At 37.5% G+C, this 19316-nt stretch overlaps 1 protein-coding gene across 1 annotated transcript in view; it reads right to left on the bottom strand.

Moving 5' to 3' along the window:
• slc24a3 (solute carrier family 24 member 3) overlaps positions 1 to 19316 on the bottom strand; it is an 81776-nt gene that overhangs the window by 3876 nt on the left and 58584 nt on the right. The window contains exons 3-15 of the mRNA XM_081350976.1: positions 12406 to 12482; positions 9328 to 9402; positions 8897 to 8981; positions 8682 to 8785; positions 5720 to 5794; positions 4826 to 4851; positions 4657 to 4710; positions 4395 to 4522; positions 4147 to 4307; positions 2985 to 3255; positions 2008 to 2174; positions 1804 to 1918; positions 1284 to 1396 (exon numbers count right to left, since the gene is read on the bottom strand). Of these exons, the coding sequence (XP_081207102.1) occupies positions 1284 to 1396; positions 1804 to 1918; positions 2008 to 2174; positions 2985 to 3255; positions 4147 to 4307; positions 4395 to 4522; positions 4657 to 4710; positions 4826 to 4851; positions 5720 to 5794; positions 8682 to 8785; positions 8897 to 8981; positions 9328 to 9402; positions 12406 to 12482 (1451 nt within the window). The remainder of the gene's footprint in view (positions 1 to 1283; positions 1397 to 1803; positions 1919 to 2007; positions 2175 to 2984; positions 3256 to 4146; positions 4308 to 4394; positions 4523 to 4656; positions 4711 to 4825; positions 4852 to 5719; positions 5795 to 8681; positions 8786 to 8896; positions 8982 to 9327; positions 9403 to 12405; positions 12483 to 19316) is intronic.

A 19316-nucleotide genomic window follows, 5' to 3' on the forward strand; every position in this document is an offset into this window, starting at 1 on the left:
TTTTCTTTTTGTCTAAATTTCTACTTTAAACTTGCAATTGTTTTCCAGTTTTCTGCTTCTCACGTGACGTGACTAACGCAAACATTCTGCATTTATCATCCGATATTGAATATTTAACTGTTCATGCTCATTTCCTTTATTTGTATATTTAGATTACGTTTGCCATCATGCAACACACACATAAAGTTAGTCTTTAAAAACAAAAATTTAATAAGACTCTATATCCAATATATATTTTTCATATTGTACATTATAATGCTGGGATGATTAAAATCACTTGTAACTTTCTTTTTTGGGGGTATTTATTTAGACAAAACAATATAGAATTTTACAATTAGCCATTTATTGATTTTTGGCTATAATAACAAAAATGTTTAGCGGTCTCGTGCATAACATTGGTTTCTGTCAATGCTCTCTGCCATTGACGAGTTATCTTGTCTTTTATGAGAAAACGTTTCCCTGCTATTGACGAGATTTTACGGTGTTGCCGCTGTTATAAGGTAGGGGGCGCTATTACGCATCTCCTGAACGAGTATAGTAGCCTGGCAAGCCAGACCTACATCAAGATGTTAGGTCTGGCAACTCACCATAGACGCGGTTTAATCCGAGGGGCGGGATAAACGGCTGTCTTTCAAATTCCCTCTGCACGCAATAGGACAGCGCTTCAACCAACCAGAGCGTTTTCCCAACAGCGGAGCTAGTTGATAGATTCAACTTTTGCCATATCTGGCCGGCAAAACGACGAACACATCTTCCTTTTTTTAAGAATGACTTAAGTGCCGTTCTTTGCTCTTTTCTCAAAGAAAAACTTAACTCCAAGTCCTCCAGAGTTGTGGCCAAAGCCGATTCGAAATACTGTTCTCCAGCAGCAGCCGTCATTCTTTGTTTTCAAGAAGCAGCAGGGAACCGTCGCAACTCTGTCGTCATATGTTAAGCCCGTCCCGCCTACTCTATACGCGACGTGATTGGCCTGACCCAATTTAGGTTTTTGTAGCTCGAAAGTCTATGGAGAGTTGCTAGACTGCCCTGGCTGCAAAATACATTTTTGCGTCTAGATTTCTAGGCTACGAGTATAGTATTTACAGGTCAAAACACAGGAAAAGAAGATCTACTGCATCTATCTAGACGGACAAAAACGCGATTTTCTCAGCTTTTTGCTCAAAATGTTGCTTTTTTTAATTAAACTTACATTACATTAACAAAAAATGCTGGCAGGGAAAGAATTAAGCATTTGCCAAATTATTCAATAAACAATAATAAAGATTACGACATTTTGCACTTACTGTGGAACCATAGTCGATGGCCAAAGTCTGGAGGGTCCAGGGCAGACCAAGCCCTATCAGGATATCAAACACATTACTACCAATGGAGTTGGACACAGCCATGTCACCCATTCCTGAAAAAGATTTATAGACAGTTTAAAGGCTGAACATATTACAATCATCATAATCTACAAACAATTTAACATCTGCTAATAAAACTTCAACACCCATAATGCACTTTTGATTCTGACTCCGCATCTTTATCGATCCGACTGTCCAGGGGCAGGAATACAAAAAAATCTGAAGTTTGATCAGTAGTTTTAACAAATGTCTGTCAAAATTCTGCCATCTTTGGATTGTTATAATGTCGGTAGTATATGTAAATTAACAATGTGTTAATTAAAATTTTTTTTTTTTTTTTTTTTTATTAAATTCTATTATTTATTCAATCTCTTCCTGGCAAAGCAAACTGATTATTTTATTCAGGGAATGAGTGTAAATAATAATGCTAAAGCGTGAAGAAATAATCATTCGTTCCTACCTTGCCGTGCCACAATTAAACTGGCCAAACAGTCAGGAACGCTGGTGCCAGCAGCCAAGAAAGTGATGCCCATAATGACATCAGGGATGCCCATAGTGTAACCGATCACTGTGACCTGCCACGAAAGTGTCAACAGGTCACTGAAATATTCTAAAAACGAAGTTTAACAATTTATAAAATCAATATTTCTGAGGCAAGCCTTACCATCCACACCATGATGTAAGAGAAAAAAGCGATCCAGAGGGTGGAGTTGATGAACGAGACCATATACCAGCGCTCCCAACGAGACGAGGCACAGTTGGGCACGGTCAAGAACAGCAGCAGACTCAGTGGCCAGGCCAGCAGCCACTTTAGCTTATTAAAGCCCCCACCTGCACAAGATCAGGACATCATTTGAGTCATTAGTCTTTTATCAAACACTCTCATTCAAAGCAGCTTCCAGAACACTTCCTGCCATGAGGGGCTTTCGCACCGGATAGTTCTAGAAACTAGACACCAGGGTGGTTCTCTGAGAACTAATGGTTCCCTTAGGAACATTTTCCTGGTTGCATTCGCACCGCCAGGAGGAACTCTGAAGTGACGTAAGCCGCACTTGTGTCTTTTATTTTGAAGGTGCGGCGTAACTTTTATTTTGACAGCGCAGTGCTCACATTCTCCGTGTTCATTAGTTTACGATCTGTCTAAGTCCTGTCTATTATGTTATAAGACAGAACTGTTATACCTTGAAAGACACTATATGAAAAGGTATTAGCATAGGCTGTGTGGTTGATGTCCAGTGTTGCTAGCCGAGAAGAAACACATAATCATGTTTCGCTTGGTCCCCTCGAAATTGCGTTGGATTTTCTCCTCAGCGTAAAGGTTAAGAGGCCCATATAACTGATATCCATGTTCGTAGAGTTAGTTTCTGGAGTAGATATATAGGCTATAATCTGTGTGTTTACATAGCTTTTTTGAAAATGTCGGTGCTGGTGTTTTGCATGCGTTTGGCCAATCAGCGTACAACTAAAAATCCGGGTACTTCCGCCAATAGTTCTAGGAACTATGAAAAGGTTCCTCCGCTGCGAAAGCCCCTATGGACAGTTTATAGACGGCCATTTCTAGGGGTTGAACCTAAAACCTAGAACTTTGCAAAAAAATATTCTTTAATTAGTATTGTCGTCAATCAACAATAATAAATGTACCGGGGCAGCGGTATGGTACGAAGGGTCCTTCTTTGTCATCTTCTTCCTCTTCCTCCTCATCGTTTTCATTGTTTTCATTGTCCTCGTTCTCGTTTTCGGTGTCAGTGCCAGCTTCAGCTCCTCCCCTGTCGTCATCATGGTGACCTCCCTTACGCCCGTTCAGGCCTCGGTCCGGTCCTGCCAGCCCATTCTCCACCCCGCGCTTTCCAGGGATTTTTACGGTCACCTCTGAGTCGCCGTTACTGAAACGACTGTTTATCAGACGCTGCCTCTGCAAACACACACACACATATTAGTCTTGAGTAAATAAATAGAACATCTACAATGAATAACCACTTAAGGTCATTGCAACTTTATTTTTTCACCATTGTGCAAGATTTAATTATATCTCACAATGTGACTATTTCTTATTTTAACATTATCTCACAATTACCATTTCAGTTTTATTCCAAGCGAGATGCATTGTATGAATATTGTATGAAATTAATTTTTTTTTTAAATGAATACTTTACAATTAATACAAGTGACAGTAAATACATTTATAATTTTACAAAAGACTTCTACTTCAAATAAACACTGGTCTTTTGAACTTTCTATTAATCAAATATAATGAATAAATGTATTGTAAATGTATAAAAGAAGCACAATTGTTTTCAACATTGATAAAAATAAGAAATGTTTCTTGAGCATCAAATCAGCATATTAGAATGATTTCTGAAGATCATGTGACACTGAAGACTGAAGTAATGATGCTGAAAATTCAGCTTTGCCATCACAGGAATACAATGCATTTTAAAATATATTAAAGTAGAAAAAAGTTATTTTAAATAGTATTAAATATACAATATTTCAGTTTTAACTGTATTTCTGATACTATAAATGGTCCTTGGTGAGAGACTTCTTTCAAAAACATTAAAAGTCTTACTGACCCAAAACTTTGAATGGAAGTGTATCAATTCTACGTAATACACTTCAATGTGAGAGGGACAATGTTCATTTACAGACATTTAGCTGTTCACAAAAAATTATTTGAGATAAAACTCAGTTTAACCGCCTGTAAAAAAAAACTAGGCAAAATCTAAGCATGTATCTAGTTCTGTGTTTGACACAATTATGTGAAAGAGTGCAGATGTGTGTGTGAGTGCAGATGTGTGTGACTGACCTCTGTAATGAGCATTCTGGAGGCCATCGTAAGGCGTGTGCGAGGGGAGAAGTGGCTGGTTATCATGATTCTCATTCCAGCCTCAGAGAAGGACAGTTGATGAGGGTATGCAGACAAGAGTTCGTCCACCATCAGCACTGATGGCTTCCTGTGGAAATTTGCTAAGAGTGACAGAACAACAATGCAGAAATTTAGATGGCACACCAAACAGTTATATGCGTTATTCATATAAAACATGACTGCATTACCTTTCTTAAGCAGCACGACAGTGGCGTCACACCCATCGTCGATGTCAGTGTTACTGGCTGTGCCGTTACCCAGATTTGCTGAGTTCTTTTTCCGCCGTTCGATGTAATGAACCACCCGCGAGTTAAATCTGATTAACACGAAGGAAGGAGAGTTAATAAAATCAGCAGTGATGTGATTTACTGATGCAAAGTAGATATGAATAGCAATGAATCCATGTAATAATGAAACATTTCCATGGCAACAGAATAAAGGAGAACTTACTTCATTAATATAATGTAAAATAGGTACAGCACTATTAGGATGAGCGATTCATACCTGAGAAGAAATAAAGCAGCATAAATGACTGAATACATAACATAACATAACGTGAAACAAATGTAATATGACAAATGATGAGGGTGTTCTGGTGTAACAGCAGCGTTTATCTTACCATGTCACCTTCTCATCATAGATGAACTTGAAAAAAAAAAGAGAGCAAAAGTTAAATTAAATAGACAAATATGGCAATGCCAAATTCCTTCAAACATTTCAGAAATGTTGCATATTACCACTAGAGGGCAGGATTATCTAACGGTAATATGGGTCCTGAGGATCTAATGCAGCATTTCTGTGATGCTTTATTTAATTTTTGCTGAATCTTTGAATAAAAAACATTATAATAATACAATACAATATATTAAAAAATTGTATTAGCATGATAAGTAAACATTTTCAAAATTATAACATTTCATTACTATACAGGTTTATTTGATAAAATTTCAAGTATACTGGTTTGCATTTGTCCAATTATTTAATTTAATTTGTTATAAACGGCATTATCATCATCATTTTAGTGAAAATTGAACAAGAACTGTTTATTTTCAGGTTTATTTTTTGAATTCTATATTTTCAACATGGTCTCAGACATTTGGACCCCACTGTATATGTTATAAATAAATACAGACTAATCAGAAAAAACATAGATATACAGATATACAACCATTTACTTTAAGTAATTAAGAGACATATCACCACTTCCCCCCAAAAAGTCCATGTTTCAACTATAACAGTATAAACTGTTGCAAAACAGTTTGTTCTTTCAGTGAATCCAATTTTTAATAAGGTGTTCAGTGTAGCATCTCTGTTACTCTGTGTCCTGTATACTATTAATCTGTGTTTGTTGTTCCTCTGTGCTGGGAACACATGCAGAGAGTGTGGGCAAATAAGAGTCCTGTGCTGCCGGCCATGGGCCCCACGGGAGAGCCACTTGCTTCTACTCTCCTGCTGCGTGAGGAGGCCCATAGGCTTTATGGGAGCATGAAAAGCCACTTAGAGATCTACTCACCACGATCAGAGCGGTCACTGAGATGGTGTAGTACACAGAGTCTCTCATTAACGTCCAACACGAGAGCCGTACTGCCTGCATCGATGAGAGAGAGTACGGATGAGAGACCGTTAACACACACACACACACACACACACACACACACACACACACACACACACACACACACACACACACACACACACACACACACACACACACACACACACACACACACACACACACACACACACCCTTTAGGGCAAGGGTTCAATGGAGTGGAGCAAGTGTCAAAGCAGAACTCTTCTATTACATTACAATGACAAGTAAATATTTTAATGATTTACTTCCAACATCCATCTTGAACAAGTGCTTTATTTGTGGTGACAGAAGTCATAAAAACCTAGAGCAAGTTAAAATAACTCATAACGGATGTGCATATTACAGGACACTGAATAAACATGGGACACACACAGAAGTATGATGATTTAGAATTTAAGTTCCAAAAATAATTCGTTGTATCTTTGATAATATTGCATGATAATTGTACAGAATATAATGATATTGCATGATAATTGTACAGAATATTAAAGAGTTTAGTTTGAAAAGTCTATTCCACACAATAAAATTGCATGCTTTTTTTGTCATTCATGGACTCATGCAAACCCTGGTATTAAAGGATTTTAAAATGTGCTTGTCATGCTTTTACATAATGTGTAATCTGTGCCTATTTCCAGATTTTTTTGAAAAAGTTGGATTGTTGGTCTTGGCTTACAAAATTTAGAATACTGAATTTAAGTGCGCGAATCGGAAGTGAAGGAAATGAACGAAGTAGGAACCATATATGGACATGACATCCTGTACCGAAATCCAGCTGATTGAACCATGTGAAGTAATCCATATTGAATGGGCCATGTTTTGAAGGGCGATCCTTCCATAAAAAGCATAGATCTACGTCAGAGCACCGAAAGTAATGCGCCATCACTCACGCCAGCACAGCTTAATTTACACCACAGGTGACACTCTTTGCTTTGTGTTTCCGTGGTAACCAGAAGCTCCATTGTTGCAGATGTGCTTTTTCCCCTGCTTGACTTTGATGGACTCCATGCGTAAGTGTAAGTGTAATTTTGTGATTTACTGACATCACTAATATAGGATGCTAATTTTGTAAGAAAACCAAGAGCACAAATACAAAGCTACAGTATTTCATGTATGTCTGCGCAAATATATACATATATATGGTCACACTTTAGTTTAGGGTCCAATTCTCACTATTAACTAACTATTAACTACTTTTGCCTGAAACTCATAATTACTGCTTATTAATATTTAGTAAGGTAGTTGTTAAGTTTAGGTATTGGGTAAGGATATAGAATATGGTTATGCAGAATAAGCCATTAATATGTGCTTTATAAGTACTGATAAACATGTTTACAAAATAAATTTGCAGTCAATTAATATGGTTAATTAGTATTAATGTTTGTTAAATATTGGAAAAGAGGGTAAGAAGAAATCTATCTATCTATCTATCTATCTATCTATCTATCTATCTATCTATCTATCTATCTATCTATCCCCTTTTTCTTATATATATATATATATATATATATATATATATATATATATATATATATATATATATATATATATATATATATATATATATATATATATATATATATATATATATATATATATTTGGATTTGGATTTCATAGCCATTTCTTATTGAAACAAAATCCTGTCCTCATCTCCTCCCTACTTTTTAATCTTCGCTATTGCTTCAATGCAAATGAACATGCGTGCCATTATTTGTTGGGTAGTGACGCGTATGATCAAGTAAGCCAGATATGCGCAGATTCTGTGCAATACGCTGTATTTGGTATATCATGATAACTCACAAGTATTTGCGCTAAATCTACGCAGATTTGTCTTACACAAATTTCCCCAGCAAAGTGACCAAACATAATAAGTAAAATGACAAATTGGCAAGTGACAGTGTTACCCACCAAAGCTGATTTTTACCCGCATTTGGTGGGTTGGCGGGTGTTAATTTCAAACCCTGTTTGTATGCATATGTGTGGGGACACTATTCTGAGGTCTATCAGACTACCCAGAATGCCACTATTCCACTGCCAGATGGTGACTGAAGAAAGACTGGGAGAGGAAAAAACTATTAAGCCGTTTCCCATGCTAATGCAAAGATAGATATAACTTCATATCCTCTTTTCTTTAACATAGTAAGGGTCTCAGGAGGTTAAACCGAAGCAGTGTGAATGACTGAATGAAGTGGAAAGCAGCGGACAGGATGAAAAAAAAAGAAGCAACTCCACAGCTAACATGACTGACCTCATCAGCTACTCTCAGTGACCCCTGAGAATAGTCTGCTCACTTCTCACTGTCAGTCTGCACTAAGCAATGGCTTTTTTAGGGCAGAGGTTTAGAGGGGAGATGCACAGGCCACCTCATTCATCTCTAAGTTGACCTCTCACAGATGCTGAGAATTCATAATGCTTGCTCAGTACATTTGTGTCGACTGTCTAAAGGAAAATAATGTCTTACTGGCAATGTGTAGACACTGTATTAAAAATGTAAACAGGTTTGGGGAAGCATGCTGTTATATTTATATACAGTACCTTGAATATAACTATAACTTTATATAATACAGTTTTCCAATTTGGGTTCAAAAGATAAATGTGTACTAAAGAAACCTAATTTATATAATTAATTAAAATGAACGCTAGCATTTAACAAAATATTTTGCTACAAGCAAAAAGGCGCAGGGACATTTGTGCTAAAACCAAAGTGAATCAGTGAACTGTTAGAACTAGTTCTTTTACACAAACCGCCTAGAACAATTCACTAACATGACTTGGATTTCCCAAAGCTACATACAAAATTAACACTCTTTTTCATTTTTCATTTCATTTAGTTTGAAACATTAACTAAAACAGCTTTTGGGTCATGTGCAAAGTAATGAGCACCTGTGCAGTAAAGATCCCACACACTCCGATGATGCAGAGGATATTGAAGACAGCAGAGCCCACGATTGTGCCCACTCCCACATCTCCTTTGGTGATAAATACACCTGCACAGAGAAGACAGGGTGGCTTACAGAGGGCATGTAAAGGTCTATGTTCAAATGTGAGAGGTACTGTTTTTCAAAGGCAGGCGGTGTTTGGATAAGCCAGATGTTTACCTATGACTGAGGTGAAGAGTTCAGGGGCTGAACTTCCTGCAGCCATGAACGTAGCTCCTGCTACATCCTCACTGAGTTGGAAGCGCTACAACACGTTCACACACAGACAGAAAGAGAGGCACGAAAGATGAAAAGAGTCATTTGAACCAAACAGAATGGCAACAATACAGACTGATCTGAAATATGACTGATATATATATAATTTATATATATATAAATTAAATAGCTTAAACAGATACACATTTTAATTTAATTAATATATTTAAAAAATATTAAAAACGTATTTTTTTAAATAAAAAAAACTTGAAAACAGCCTTAAACCGGGACAAGAGAAAATATTTTAAATAAAAATTACACATCTCACCTTTAAAAATGCTTTAAAAGATTTACCAGTTGTAGAACACTAGCTAAGACATGAATGAATGTCGTACCTCACAGATCTTCTCCAGAGAGGGCACAAAGTAGTCATCACACACCAGTGCCAGTGCGTAAAACATATACATGGCCTTTAGAGAGAGGACACAAAATGACAAAGTGAGCTCACACAAAAAAAACTCACAAAGTGAGTTTACACTTCAAGCTCAAACCTTTCTTTTTGAAAGTCCAGAACCTAAATTATGGTCTGTTCCAAAATCAGCTATTGCAGCCAATTTTATGATTATATTATGGTGTTTTTTGTGATTTTGAAGCTTGACAGACCTTTTTCGTTCACTTTCATTATACCATTGGTTCTCAACCAGGGTTCTGGGGCCCACTAAGAGGCCTCAGAAAACTTCCAAGGGGGCCTCAAGATTGCTCACGATAAGACAAAACAAGCATTGTTCTGATTAGACCTTATTAGACCTGGGAAAATCATGTAAATGAATTAAATCATAAAACTGGGCATTTTTTAAATGAATATAAATGTTTCTAGTTATGCTAAAATGTAAAATATTTTAAGGGGTCAAAATTTGGAGTACAAAATGTTTTTAAAAATGTAAAAGTCATGGGGGCTTTGATTATTGTTGTGGACAACAGGGGCCTGGAGTCGAAATGGTTGAGAACCACTGCACTATACAGGAAAGAGCAGTCAGGATATTATATCCAAAACTTTAACTTTAGTGTGTCTACAGAAGAAAGAAAGTCATATGCATTCGGAAAGACAGGTGAGAAAATCATAATAATCTAGAAATAGTGCAGAAATATCACCTTAAATCAGATTGCTACATCTGATGAAGCCTCTGTAAGTTCACATTATATAAGAAGGTAAAAAAAGAGAAAGCTGCAGGAGAGGGACTGCAGGGAGCGCATGAAATTTGTGCAAAGCGAAATTCTTGCGTGCAGGCACATTTGAGTACACGAGTGTCAACGCCATTAAACTCTGTTATTCTCAGAGCAATCTGCCCTCCAGTGGGACGGCCGTCTACTGGGACTATTCAGACCTTTTCTTAGAAAGTGTCCCGATGACAGAAAGGCACTGATGGAAGCTTGTGCCCTTTACAGAGTGAGGGGGTTCAAAATGTATTTGTCTCATCCTCAAATGGGATGAACATGATGTTTTTTCCCCTACATTCGAACATGTTTTGCATAAAAAAGCTGTGTGTGGGGATTAGTTGCTCCAACATCTGCTGTGGTCAGATGGGTGTGAATCGCAGATGTCACAGTCCCTCTACATGTAAAACACATATGCATGCGTACGTTTGCATTTACCTACCAACATACTAAAAACATGAACATTCCTATTGCTGTAGAGCATGGTGCCAGCAATACCAAGGTCATGGATTCGTCTCCCAGAGAAAGCAAAAACTTGTATACTGTATATACCTTATAAGTTAAATACATCTCTTTGGGATAAAAGCATTTGTCAAATGCATACATTTAAACAATACATCCAAAAACACTGCTAATGCTAGTGATTATGACATAAACAAAACAAAACTTACTAACTAAATAATTGTAATTATATAATTTTTGTATGTTAAATAAGCATGGGTTCACGCAGAACTAACATTCCCATACATACACATGGATGCAAGCACACAATGTCCTGTCAAAGCAAGCTCCCATTCCCCCTGGGACCTGTTTGCCAACTGTTTCCCGCCAAGACTTTGCCAATCAGTGCATCTAATTCAGTCGCCACGCTGCCATGCTCGCACTTTGTGCCCATTATGTAATCTCTGCCCCCTCTACTCTCATTCCCTCCCCTTCCATTTATTCTTGACCTTCTGACAAGGCAGAGCTGGGCTACTGAAGCCCCTAAAGATAAATAAAACATGTAAACAGCCGGAGGGAGTCTTAGAGGGTTTTCGCTGCGGCTTTTACCATCCACTCAGTCTCTGCTTACACGGACAACTATCTAAACAATGCACAACAATGGCAGTGTCAAACCAACCCTGCAAGGGTTTTCAGCGGGAACACACAGTACTGCATCATTACCTGCTTCACATGGTATGCTTCACTTAAATGTTGCTCAGACATGGCCTATGGAGGCAGAAAGGCCTGATGCATGATGTCCCTGAGATGGCTTACGATTATGGTGGTGGAACAAAACAACTCGATTTATTTAATTAAAACCAACTGCAGTGTATAATCTATATTTATAGAGCACTCATTCCTTTAATATTTCACATTCCAGGTTCAATATAAGTTAAGCTCACTTGTTGCATGATGTCAGTTACCACAAAACAATTTTTATTTATTTCTCAGTTTCTCAAATACAACAAAAACGAAAGCTATTTTCATTTCTAAGAGACAGGATAATTGCTTCAGGAATATGAAATATATGTATATGTGTTTATTTGGCCGTAGCGTAGGGCTGGTAGTTTTTCAATGAAACACACTTCAATGAAAAACTATTCTATTGAGTCATGACTCAAAACAGCCACCCAGCTTACAATGCTTACAACTTTTAGTGCTATTCCAATTGGCTCCTTTTATGCCTCCAGAGAACACTCAAAACAATCCATAAAAGAACAGACACTATAGGAAATACTGTTGGCAGAGGGAACAATTGTGTATTATTGTAAACAAATGATTGTGTCATCAGGCATAGACTGCCAGACAATAAAACCCATTCCACTCTCTATATGCACTCTATATCACTGTAGTAAACAGTGTTTCATGTAAGAACTAAAGCATGCCAACTGAAATAAAACTCTTGAAATGAGTACAGGCTTCATCAAGTTCTAGATCATATATCTGAACGTGACAACTGATTTGCTTTGAGTTGATTTGTTGTACTGGTTAATAAAGCTCTCACAACAACAATTGAAGTTGTACAAACCCTTCTCTGCTGGAACACCTTTATTCGAGTGAGGTAATATAACCTGAAAATTAACATGATCAATTCACTCATGTGTACCAATGAGTAAGTCACTTGTAAAATCCTTTGCAGTCATTGTAACAAATAATAGAGGTAAGGTCTTGTGACTTCAAGTGTTCATGTAATTTTATAGATTTCAGCTAGAATAAGGCATTCAAACTATTTTATCAAATGCTGTAAAGAAAAAGCAGATGGTAGAGATACTTACAAACAGAACATGCAAGGCTACGGCCCCCTCCATTCGCTCCTGGTTGGTGAAAAGATCATCAGGGAACTCGTGTATACCTGCCAAAAACACGCAAACACACATTGAGCTACATGAATAGTTCAAGTATAAATCATAGAGCAACGCACATGTGTCTCAGAGAGTCTTCCCTGTCATTATACAGTACATCATGCAATTAAGAATATGGATCATTCCAGAGAAAAAATAGTCAATTCTTTCAATCACATACTAATTACAGCGTAAGTAGAATGTGCTGTCATATAGCCTACTTTTGTCTCTCTTAAAGGTATAGATCACAAAAATATTCAAACTCTTAAATGTGGAACACAAAAGGAGATATTTCACAGAAATGTCTGAGCTTCCCTCTTCCATCCAATGAAAGTGATTGGGACCAAAGCTGTCAAGCTCCTAAAAGGACAAAAAAACACTATATTTTGAGTATTTTGAAGCCATATGTGATTTGCAAGCAACAGACTAAATATCTTGCCTGGAAAATCTAGCTTGACAGCCATGGTCATCATTTGCTTTCATTGTATGGAAAAGAGCACGTTGGACATTCTGCCTAACTTTTGTTTCCAGTGAAAAAATACAGGTTTCAAAACATATGAGGGTGAGTAAATAATGACATTTTGGGTGATTTATCCTTTTAAGAGTAAAAAAAAAGATTTTTTTTTAATTATTCACCCATACAGAGAAATTTTTTTACTCTGATCACTCAGAACAACAAAATGACTTTATCAGACGTCATTCACTGAGCTTCAGAGAGAATTGACAACTATATGACTGTGGCATTGGTGTGATTTTCAGGAGCTTTTCTTGCAGTTTCGATGGCATTACTGCTGCTCCCAGTCCATCGCTGCTCTGTTAACAAGCTATTCACTGACACAGCGTGACACCTGGCCAGTTCCATTGATAAGCCTGCAGCCTGCCGACAGAATCGGGTCAGTGAGAGTGGCCACTTATTTGCCTGGATTCAGTTTTACATGCTCTAAGATGGTGGGAGTGTCAAAGTCAGCCTTGAGCTCTCTATAAAGTGTTGCAATTGTGCTCGTTCCTACACAGCCCGTTGCCATGACGTCAGCATCCAAGATACTACAGCCCTGATTGAAAAGCGTTGAAACCCCAGAGACCAGCTTTGATCCATTCGGGGATAAGCCTCATCTCTTTGTACAAATTTGAAACCTGATTTATTTCAGTACTGACAGACAAATATCTCAGAATATGTGTAACGTTGGAGTCTGTCACTTATCATGACTGACTGAAAGACAGAGAGTATGTAGAGAAACTAAAATAAACTGCTTGTCTGATCCTCTCACACTGTTTTCCCCCCGAAATTGTTAGAAAGAAAGTCTTCTTATATCTGTTAAAACAGTAATTACATTTTTTATTTCCATGTATGGGTACATTTGGCCCAGAGGACCTTTAGAAAGTAAATTGTCTGAAAACAATTTTCACACATTCATATTTCACATAATTGTAATATTTGAATGAAGTGTCAAAATTACAGATTAGAAATTATGCACAATCAGAATTTTATTCACAAGTGATGTTGACCTTGCATTTTTCTTTATTTTCATCACACAACACATCTCATATTTCGGTGTCCCAGTACATTAACTTTTTGTTGGCAAAATTGTTGGTCATAATAGAAATGAACCCACAACTGAGGGACAGTGATAATGTAAAATATAATATTTTATGATTGAATGTTTAGGTCTGGGGCAAAAATATGTACGCAAAAGGCATATAAAAAGTAGCAGTAAAGAAAGCAGGTAAAAAGTTTCCTTCATATTAAAATATATTTCTATTCCGCTTTGCACAGATGTAATATTACTCTCTTGTGCCGCCACTTTGTGAGCAAAGTATACAAACTACAAGCCAGTTCTCAGTTTTGTATAAAGATCAACAATAACTATAGTATATTAGTATAATATATATAATATATAATAATTAGTATAACACAGCAGTAATATCTGCAAGGGTGTTTGTGCGTGTCCATGGCTGCGCATTGTGCAGTGACATTCCCTCCCAGATCATCGGGGAGGTTGAATGCGTCAGCAGGCTTCACAATGCCCCCAATGCCCTAAACACAACAGAGGTGAACTCAAACAACCCAAAAGAACTCACAAAACAATGCTTTACCGCCCACTAGCACAACAAGAGCCTGTCACCTGGTTCTTATGTTATAGTAATGACACAGCAAATCCTTCATAATTACACTCACAGTCCCTGAAGTGTGTGAAAATAGAGACTGACCCTCACTCTATGACCTCTGAGTCTCATGTCAGTCTTCTATTGCTCATTTCACCCACAACAACAGTGCTTCACTTGAGACAAAATGCTTCTTGATGACAAACAGATGAATAAAAAGTTGGACCGAGAGTCAGCTGCCTATTTTTATCCCAGGAACAACAGATCTGCTCTAGTGCTCATGGTTCACATGGGTTTCATTGTTGGTGTGGCCTTCATTAGAGAGTCACAGCCTCTCGGTTCTGGTCCCATCGCAGAGCGTTCCCTGGCACAAGAGATCCTGATTAATCTAATTTCAATTACAGCGCCAATGAATAAAGCAGCAATAAACAATATCCAGTTAGTGCGACTGGATTAATTAAAAAACACACAACAACAGCAACAGAAAGATGAACTTGGCAAAGTTAAAAAGGGTCAGCAGAAATGTCCATTCTGTAATTACGGAGAATGAATTCAAAATCTCTTATTGTACACTGGCAACAGTTAAAACAAATGGACGAGGCCTTGGTTCCTCTCCCAGACTGCAAGCGAGAATTAGACAAGAACATTCCAAGCTAGTGAGAGAAGACTAAAATCGCCCGGAAACGTAGGATAGAGAAGGACAGGGATTATTCTCAGCAGGATTAGGACCTTGCACAACCTCCTCCTCCAGAGGACCAGGAGACTAATGGCCAGCAGGAAGGACATGAAGACTGTCCACATACATTAACCGCTGTCAGCACCGACCCCCTGCTCCTCCTCTGAGAACTGCCCAACTGAGGACATGAGATAGTCGTACACATCCAAGTTCCCTTCAGTGCATTTTGTGAGCTTTGAGCTGTTTACATAAGTCTTCCTCAAAGGCTCTTAGCAGAGTATACAAGGGTAGGAAGACAAGGTACAAGGTAACATTCTCTAAGACATCCACTAAGATGTCTTCAGGGTGAATGGAAAGAATGGAAAGAACAGAAATGGTGATGCGATGGAAGTTGAAAGTCATAAAATAATTGGTAAAGGTTTTTAATGAATATTATATATAGTCGGGCCGAGTAAGATTTTTTAAAGAAAAGTCAGTAAATACATTTATCTATTTCAAATAAATGCTGTTTTTTTTTTACTTTCTGCTCAAAGAATCCTGAAAAAAATGTATCACGGTCTCCACAAAAATATTAAGCAGTCAAACTGTTTTCAACATTGTTCAACGAATTTTTCACCAAATCATCTTATTAGAATTATTTCTGAAGGATCAAGTGACACTGAAGACTGGAGTAATGATGATGAAAATTCAGCTTTGCTATCATAGAAATAAATCATATTTTAAAATATATTAAAATAGAAGGCATTTATTTCAATTGTAATAATATTTCACAATAATTCTGTATTTTTTGAACAAATAATTGCAGCCTTGAGCATAAGACACTTCTATCAAAATCATTACAAAAATCTTACAGAATGGTATGCATACATGCATATAGTATAACTAAAGCATTAGATCATCATTAGACATGACTTTTTGTGGCCTGGAAGCTAGATTGAAACCAGTTTCCTTAGAAGACAAAACACTGCCTGTTTAGTCATACAGTGACTGGACAGTGAGGCAGCTGCCAGAGGTTTCGGACACAGATACAGTCGTGGAGTAGCTGTCAGTCAGACATAACAGCTTAACTGAGAATGTCAGACCTCTGTAATTCCAATCAACAGGAAGGCAGCATCTGTTGTCAATTAAATCTAATTGATGAAATTAAAATGCTTCCGTTGTCAAGACAAACAGTAACTAGAGAATGTCTCCCTCCTAACGGGGCTGAAGATTTGGGAGGTGAATATGTTGTTATTTTGTGGCTTGTACACTTACACATACTGTACAGATGCAATTATACAGTTTATGCAGGTAAACTGATGTTCAAAGAGGTGAAATCTACCCGAATAAAAACCACATATGCACATATAAAACTACATGCAAATTCAAATGCATAAACACTGCATATAGGCCTACTGTATAACTACTATAGACAGATACAGTAGACAAACAGAGACAGACAGACAGACTTTGGCCCAGGTAAGCTAAATAGAAAGACAATCTGGAGTAAATCTTGATTAAGGCAAGTCTTGACAGGTATTTTCATTATTAGGAACTTGTCTGCATGGTTTACTGAGGTGAAACAGGTATAATAGTTGTCGAGAAAATAGAAAATACACACAAAATACAGTTTAACTTCCTAAATAAAACATAACACTGAGGAGACATATTGTTTTGCTCCTCATTATTTATGTTTGATGATTACTACAGAAACCCTTCTGGGAATTTCATATGCTGCATTATAATGTGTGTGTGGTTTCAAACAAATTTCCTAAGGGAGCTCTAAAGATATCGCACTTTCCATCATCAAAGTCAAACAACTGATTCACTTAGCGACTGAGCTAGACTTTGATAACAAGTAGAGCATATGACATATAAAGCACTTGAGGCTTCTTACACAATGAGAACCTGCACTGAGGACCAACTTCCATTAAAGATAAAATCTTTACTAAATAAAAAATAATACATTTTCAATGAGAGGCTCTTTTAAAAAGTAATAACAACCTCATGTTACAGTATGTTTGTTTCTTTCCTATGTATATTTTTTCTTATCTGTCATGAGTTTCATGATTTAAACTCTACTGTCTTGCAGTCTGAGGCATCACTTTTCAAAGTAACACTCAATTTCCTAAAAATCCACTCCTTTTTTTTTTAAACATCCCTACCATGTCCATATTTTATCCTGGAGTTTAATCATGCATGCTTATGGTTAACCCTATGGAGTGCAAGCATTTTCTGGGATGTTTTTGAGATCACTTCAATATGAAATGCAGCACAATGACTGTTGCTGGTGACATAACTTTGGAGCAGATGCTGAGTCGTTGACAGATTCCATGAAAAAGTTCTGCCTCTTAAGTGATTTTCCTCTATAAAGCTGCTTTAATTGTCATGCAGAGCCTTAAATCCTGTTTTCCCATAGATTACATCAGTTGCCTTCCACCCATTTTATAATGTAAATTCCGTAATTTGCACTTAAACATGGCTGGAAACGCATAGCCTAATCCCAGTGGATGTCCTCAAACAGCATTGTCCAGTTTGGACAGGCCTATGGATAAAGCATTATTCGTTGATGTGGAATTACATAAAGGTTGAGTAACGTGAAGAAAACTTAAGCTAATCCAATAACTGACTCATTTAAAACTGGTGAATTGCACAACCCAGTGTTTTAAATTGAATTACATAATTCAGGCAAATCATCAGGATTAATGCAAAAAAATGCATATATCATTTTGCGATATTTTCTAAATGTCGTCAAAAAACTATTGCAAAATGACGGCATTTCCATTAACTTATATTATGCGACTGAAGTCATTCCAAAAATCATGGCAACGGATGTTGATAGGTTTACGTCTATACCAGCCACCCCACTAGCTATTATTTGTAATCGAAGGAGACGCAGGAGTATTTTTTTCAAGTATTAAAGGTGTAATACCTTTATTTTCAAAAAGTATTTTCAAGTATAAAATGTCATTCGTTTTTTAGGCCAAAACATTTTTTTGTCACATACAGCAAACATCTCCTCACTATCCGCTAGCTGCCTGTCCCCTGAACACACTGTAAAAAAATGCGGCCTCTGTAGACAGCCCAGGCTCCAAAACGACAAGAAAAACAAACTGGCCAAGCTTGGACCACGAAACATAACAAACAGTGCTCCAGCCAATAACCGACAAGAATGATTTGGGGGTGGGGGGGTTAGTGCGCATGCACATGAAGGGGGGTGTGGGGAGTGGAGGAGAGAGAAGCATGAATAGGGAAGTTAGCTAGAGGAGAGATGTCCAAAACAACGACAATGACTAACGTTAAAAATTTATATTCTAGAGAATTTTGATATGGCCGACACACAACCAAAGAGACGACGTTCCAATGAACAAATAACAAAGAATAGGGAAAAGGAGAAGGAACGCGCAAAGTCGCAAATTTACATCAGAAAAGCGTTCAAAATGGCGAGAACTCCGCCGGCAGAAGGGCTTCCAATCCGACATTCAGATGGCTCTGTTTTTGCTGAACAGGTGGGTAGAACCAGTTTGTTTTTTCTAAATGGTTCATGACTGTTTCAGGAAGCACGGAAGGTAGGGAGGAGGGGATGAGGAGGAGGGAGGGTCGAGCTAGTCTCCGTTTTGTTTGACAATACTTTGAACGTCAACAAGAAGTGACGCCTGTTTTTAGTACACGGTTGTCCTGTAAACTTACCCTTATAAGCCAACAACACTAGTCTTCTCAGCAGTCAGCCTGAAACACAGCTGAGATACTGAGACCAATTAGTCCTGGATTCAATTAAAGCTATTCACAAGCCCTTCATTACAGCACTAACATCAGCATGCAATTGTTTCAGCGGAGTTCTCTTCCCTCGTACACCAATCACAGCTACATTGTGTTGCTAATGGCTCCTTACATGATAAAATATTCATAGTCACCTAAGAGTTCTTAATAACAGGAATTTTCTAGTAAACATGAAATGTTTCAACACACAAGTAAACTAGCTGATTTTTCTAACCAGGTCAAAATATAAATAAGACACAATGTTCTGTTACTTGCTTATGTAAAAAGGTTGAGAGTAGAGAACATGAGTGATTGAAGATTTTAAGGC

This window comes from Scardinius erythrophthalmus (genome assembly GCF_964197995.2).
Source record: "Scardinius erythrophthalmus genome assembly, chromosome: 21".
In the NCBI taxonomy this organism is placed as follows: Eukaryota; Metazoa; Chordata; class Actinopteri; order Cypriniformes; family Leuciscidae; genus Scardinius; species Scardinius erythrophthalmus.